General features: G+C 43.4%; 2 protein-coding genes across 2 annotated transcripts; both read right to left on the bottom strand.

Annotated features, from left to right (window-relative positions):
- Nucleotides 1–767: 767 nt before the first annotated feature.
- On the bottom strand, nucleotides 768–3,173 carry zgc:85858 (RAMP4 domain-containing protein). Its single transcript, XM_030338724.1, has 3 exons — nucleotides 2,747–3,173; nucleotides 2,209–2,284; nucleotides 768–1,568 (listed from the first exon to the last, which is right to left on the bottom strand). Exons 1-3 carry the CDS (start codon nucleotides 2,828–2,830, stop codon nucleotides 1,528–1,530), a joined length of 201 nt encoding a protein of 66 aa, XP_030194584.1. The 5' UTR covers nucleotides 2,831–3,173; the 3' UTR covers nucleotides 768–1,527.
- Nucleotides 3,174–3,432: 259 nt separating this feature from the next.
- nppcl2 (natriuretic peptide C-like 2) lies at nucleotides 3,433–5,320 on the bottom strand. Its single transcript, XM_030338725.1, has 2 exons — nucleotides 5,065–5,320; nucleotides 3,433–4,824 (listed from the first exon to the last, which is right to left on the bottom strand). Exons 1-2 carry the CDS (start codon nucleotides 5,149–5,151, stop codon nucleotides 4,549–4,551), a joined length of 363 nt encoding a protein of 120 aa, XP_030194585.1. The 5' UTR covers nucleotides 5,152–5,320; the 3' UTR covers nucleotides 3,433–4,548.
- Nucleotides 5,321–5,903: the final 583 nt, after the last annotated feature.

Here is a 5,903-nt window from a genome sequence, read left to right as displayed (position 1 = left end):
GTCACCACGGGGTGGCTCCAAAGTACTGAGATGTATTTTTGTTATATTTTGATGTTACCAATTATTAATATAATTTCATTCCTGACATAACTTCAACATTTTTTGTAAGATGTTGTCTTTTTGTGTTCTGGATAGTTGTTTCAATAAACAGCAAACACAGAGTCTAAAATAATCTAACAGTCTTGAATTAAGCATTAATAATCTTAAACAGTCTTGAGTTAAACCATCACTCATATAAGTCCTCAATTAAACCATCTATCATCTAGAAGACTTCAGTTATATCATCAATCATCTAAGAATTCAGGTAAACCATCACTCATTTAAGTCTTCAGTTAAACCATCTATCACGATTCAGTTATATCATCAATCATCTCTTCAGGTAAACCTTCAGTCACCTAAAACAGTCTTTAGTTAAACCATCTATCGTCTAATAGGTATACAATAAACTATACAATATAAGTGGTCAAGCATTACTACACTTACATAAAATTACGAAAATGTAGTTATAATACATTTTTAACAGAATCTATTTTAAATCAGCCGTTTGAGAAACTGTTACCAAGTAATATCTGTGACATCCTCGAGCCTTATTTGGCCTGTGGATGGACGACATGCTGCCTCCGCCTGCTGACCACAGCCAGGAACTGCAATGCAGGGATACCCAAACATGAAACATTACATGGAACTGTCCACGAACATTAAATTACGCAGTATTCCTTGTGTCTTGAGGACTTAAAGTACTATGAAAAAAGACACAACACATAAGAGAAGGTATTTTAGACAAAATATCGGTTTATTTGTATAAAACGCCTGCAGTGCCCAGTAAAGGTCATCTGTATTGCCTGTGTCAACCAACAGGAACGCTGTCTCTATGTCAATGCAGACACAACTAGTATCAAATATGTTGATCACAGCTTAAATACACACCTCTTTCTTCACATAGGCTAGGGGGAATAGCTTAAATACACACATCTCCTTATTCACATGGGGGGAGGGAGATCGAGAGGAAGGGAGGAGAAAAGGATGGGGTGAGGGAGAGAGCCGGGAAGAGAGAGCAGAATTGGCTGGTTGGGGGTAGAGGGGAAGAGAGGAGAATAGGCAAGGGGGAGGAAGAGAGGAGGCAATAGAGATGAGAATAGGAGGGATAGGATTTTAGAATAACATATGGTATTTCTATCTGGTTAGTACAAGTTGTTGGGACCAAATTTAACTGGTTTGATGAAGAATAAACTCAACAGACTTGACCGCCCTTTACAACTCTCCCCTGGCCAGACAGAGAAGCATAGAAACAGACAGGTATAGAGACAGACAGGTATAGAGGCCGACAGGTATAAAGAAAGACAGAGAAGCAAATGTAGAGTGGGTTTGTGTTGCTGTGCTTTGCTGAGTCCTAGGGGAGGACTAGGGGATGTGGCTTGGCAGGTACCCAGGAGAGATGCACCCTGGGTAGAGGAGAGATGCACCCTGGGTACCAGCGAGAGATGCTCCATTGGTACACAGGGAAAGATGCACCCTGGGTCGAGGTCATCACAAGCCCTGCCTGATACTCTGGATGATCTGGAAGATGGCTGCAAAAACAATAACATGGAAACATCACCAACAGCTCCCATATTAATATATAATAATAACGAATCAAACATTACAATGGAAACATCAGCAACAACTCACATATGGCATCAGAAGGTTAAATCTAGTATCTGATGCCATGTGGTATCGCTGCTTTGAGATCAGTCTGTCCTCTGTTGTCATGCACACACTATCACTAGCTGCTATGGCATCAGAATTTGTCGTATCGTATTCTTCCCATGAAGGAGAAGAATAAAATATTGGACAATCTATCGTGCAGCCCTAGCCTGTGGGAAAAGAGTCGGTTGTTACATATAAATGGTAATCTGCTTCAGGTACTTTCACAAATCACAACTCATGTTTGTGTCTGCATCCATGACCATCACTTGTTGATTTATGATAAGAAGATATTGCTGCGATATTATGCTAGGAGCTAATATGATTAGTTGTCAAATGAACTTCAAGAGTAACCATCTTATTGTGCTTTTACTAATTTCCAATAAAGCAACTATTCGGGACACATTTTAAGTCTTTTGAAAAATGGAAGCGTCCAACCAAATGCAAATTTTATCCCAACGAACTGCCCATCTCGACGCACAATGTGATAATTATTATGATAATCCCAATTATGATAATGCTCACCTGATCCACAGACCACAAAGACGAAGAGGGCCAGCAGCCAGGGACCAACCGGTGACTTCTCATCAGTCACCGGACGCTGGAAAACCGTAATTACATAATTATTAATTAACACTCTGATGTCATCATCATAACAAAAACACTAACAGTGATCATGAATTTATTTTTAATGAAAATGCATAGTATTTTGCATAGTATAATTGTTTATAACGGGCTTACTATCATTATGCGAGTGTTTCGTGTTTAATGGGCTGGTTAGCACTATGTTCGTGTTAAGAATGGGCTAGTTAGACAGTACAGGTTAATTCATTAGAAAGGGATAGATACATAGTATTATGACAATTTTGAGATTGAGCATGCTATCATTATGCTAGGGTCAAGAAAAGGCTTGTTAGCACTATGCTAGTGTTCAGAATGGGCTAGCTAGATGGTGTAATGCGAGTACTGAGAACGGGATAGCTAGATAGCAATATGCTAGTGTTAACAGTAGGCTTGCTAGCACAATGCTAGTGTTTAGAATGGGCTAGCGGACGGTCCGTACTGCTGTTTTTTGGACGTGTCCCCGTTGTGTGATGGTCTTGCTATGCCGCTCGTTCGCTACTTTCATCCGCTGTATTGCCGACATCTTCCCGCCACTACTCGAGCTTCGAGAGCCGCCTCAAATATCAACACACGCCGCTGTATGGGTAGCCGAGTGGCCGCTGGTAGTGTTCTGCGTCTCCGGTACTACGGGAGCCGAGTGACCGCTGGTGGTAGCGTCGGTTCTCCGGTACTACGGTAGCCGAGTGACGGCTGTTATAGTCCGCGTGTCGGAACTACGGTGGCCGCTGCTCGTGTTCCGCGTTCCGGTAACCGAGTGGCTGTTGGTTGGTAACGGCACTGTCTTCACGACTATGGTGGCCGCTGGTGGGGTCGGTCTCCGGTACTACGGTAGCCGAGTTGACTCTGGTAGCGTCGGTGTAGCTGGGAGCCGGGAGGGTAGCATTATGGACTAGCGGTGGCTGATGGTGCGTTCAACTCATATGGGATATGGCACTGACCTTTTGAATAGTCTTGCCATATGACAGTAGGCTACTACTGGCAAAGTGTGCAATAACACCACCCGTTTAATTCCACTACTTTATTTTTCCTACGTTTTCTTTTGCAGAAACGATACCAATCAACCTGGAGGAGTGGAAATACAGCTGATAGCCTCTCTGTTGACTGTTTATTTATGTAAACATGCAAATCGAATATATATGATAAGCAGTAGGCCTAATACATAAGGGTAATAATTAGGATGATTTGGGATGGGAAAGCGGTGATCGGCTCACTTGATGTGTCGATTCAGTTTTCAGTTATTCCGAGCAGGAGTCTTCGTTGTTATAGTTGAATTTTGTAGTGAAAAGAATAAACGAGTCGGGTTATTAATTTTTCGACTCCATGTGCCGGATACACAACATCATGGAGAGGCTCGTCAGTTGAACTGGGCCCTGCTCCTGATGGAGGGTCACTGTTTGTTCATCGGATTCAATTTCAATGATACTATTAATCCGATTTATTTTATTCATACAATCTCTTTATTTAACCCTGATATATAAGACTGTCTTTCTAAAATATTTAAAATGTCTTGCTTGGCAACGTCATCCAGCCAGGACAGCGAACACTGTTTCTACAAATCTACAATTTAAATTGCAATGGCCTTTAACCAAAACCATAAATTGGTATCTCAAATCTATCTTTTTCTTTGACCTTTACCTCTATCTGTATACTGTTTCTATAATCAATCAGAATATCTAGAGTGGAAAGATCTCATGCAATCATTGAAGACTCTTCACCTTCCTATCCTTTTATTTCTGAAGTTCAACAGCTTGACAAGCATGTCACGTTTACGTATATTTATGTTTCACACACACACACACACACACACACACACACACACACACACACACACACACACACACACACACACTGAAATAGAGTTCTTCTGGCGTAGTGGCCAGGGGTCAAGGGCTACAGTCAACAGAGACTGTTAACGATCCAACATGGACGTTACGTTTGGTCAGTGATCTCACTTCATGGTGTGAGATCAGGGACATGACGTCATGGATGTGTCATCACAGTGTGATGTCACATCACAGTGTGAAGTCATCGATGTAACTTCTAGAGTGCTGCTGGCGGTTTGGCCAGGGGTCGAGGTTAACAGTTCAGAGACTGTTAAAGATCCAACATGGATGTGACATTGCGGATGTGACATCGTGGATGTACCGTCGTGGACGTGATGTCATGGAGGTGACATCACGTGTGACGTCACCATGGGATGTCATGGAAAGTGTCATCATGGTGGTAGCTCAGTGAGGGTGACTAGCAGCCCAGCCCGCTGATAGAGCCGATACGATCCATCTTCATTCCAAAACAGCCTCTTCCGCCCGCCATACGCTTCCTGTTGCGCCCCCGCAACTTCCTGTTGCTCTTGAGTAAGTCAAGGAAGAACCGGCGGACCTCTTGCGGTCTGGCGGCCAATCCGCTCGTAGAAGAGGAGGAAAAGACGGGGCTCTGGGCCGAGGCCTCTGTGAGGTCATCATAGAGAGGGGGGGCCATGATGAGGGACAGGAGGTGGCTTCCAAATAACCTCACAACCTGGAGATAGAGAGAGAGGTAAAGAGACATAGACAGAGAGAGTAAAAGAGAGAGTTAAGGATATGGGCCTTTTCAATAGAGATAAGGCTAACATTTAGTTCCAGTATAACTCATTATTATTCCTCACCCAGTTCAACCAGAAGCCTTGCAAGCCTTGCTATTTCTGTAGGGTGGACAGGATGATGATGGTGATGGTGATGATGAGGATGATGATGAGGAAACGATGAAGAGTTATCTGACCTGCTTGTCGCTGGCAGGACGAGCAGCTGTACATGGTGAGAGGAGGAGGACGAGGAGGAGGAGGAGGAGGGTAGAGCAAGGTGCCATTGCAGGAGAACAGGATGTTATCCAACAATGTCCAAACAAACAATCCAGCTATAACCTGTCTCTCTGTATATCTGTCTCTCTGTCTGTCTGTCTGTCTGTCTGTCTGTCTGTCTGTCTGTCTGTCTGTCTCTCTGTCAGTCTGTCTGTTCTGTAGGATCAGAACGGGTCTATCTGTGAATCTGGATCTCAGACTCCTTATAAACGACACAACTCTGTGACGTCACACATTCTAGGAACTGTCCCCCTGACAACCCACCCCCCCCCCCCCCCCCCCCCCACCACGCACGCACACACACACACACTGATGCATGCACACACATCACCACACAGACACACACACATATGGACGCACATACACGGGCATGCAACACACACACATGGATGCACATACGCACACACAGGCACGCAAGCACACACACACATACACACACACAGGACTTAGGATGACAAGTATTGTAATATAACTTACAAAAATGTCTTCTGGAAATAACAAGCCTTATATAAATAAATATTAACAGTTCGGAATACGATAATGATCATAATCCAACCACTATTCATGATGTAATAATTATACTTTTCTAACAACTATTCATGATCTAATGTTGATCGTTATCTAACATGGGGTCAAATCAACTGTTTAACCGTCCCGAGATTGATCGCGTGTGAAGGAGCTCAGAGTCCACACCCCGTCGACCCCCATCATTTACCGAATGAAGGAACACACATAATTATCTATGTTTCTCAATAAGCTC

This window comes from Gadus morhua, chromosome 17, assembly GCF_902167405.1.
Source record: "Gadus morhua chromosome 17, gadMor3.0, whole genome shotgun sequence".
NCBI classification, from domain to species: Eukaryota; Metazoa; Chordata; class Actinopteri; order Gadiformes; family Gadidae; genus Gadus; species Gadus morhua.
Note: the sequence above shows the minus strand (reverse complement) of the source record. Positions and strands in the feature narration are given on the sequence as shown.

Coding starts and splice junctions, on each gene's coding strand:
- zgc:85858 (XM_030338724.1), bottom strand. CDS start 2,830: ATGTCGGCAATACAGCGGATGAAAGTAGCGAACGAGCGGCATAGCAAG. Junction 2,285..2,746: donor GACACGTCCAAAAAACAGCA/GTACGGACCGTC, acceptor ACGGTTTTCCAG/CGTCCGGTGACTGATGAGAA. Junction 1,569..2,208: donor CTTTGTGGTCTGTGGATCAG/GTGAGCATTATC, acceptor TTGTTTTTGCAG/CCATCTTCCAGATCATCCAG.
- nppcl2 (XM_030338725.1), bottom strand. CDS start 5,151: ATGGCACCTTGCTCTACCCTCCTCCTCCTCCTCCTCGTCCTCCTCCTC. Junction 4,825..5,064: donor GTCCTGCCAGCGACAAGCAG/GTCAGATAACTC, acceptor CTCTATCTCCAG/GTTGTGAGGTTATTTGGAAG.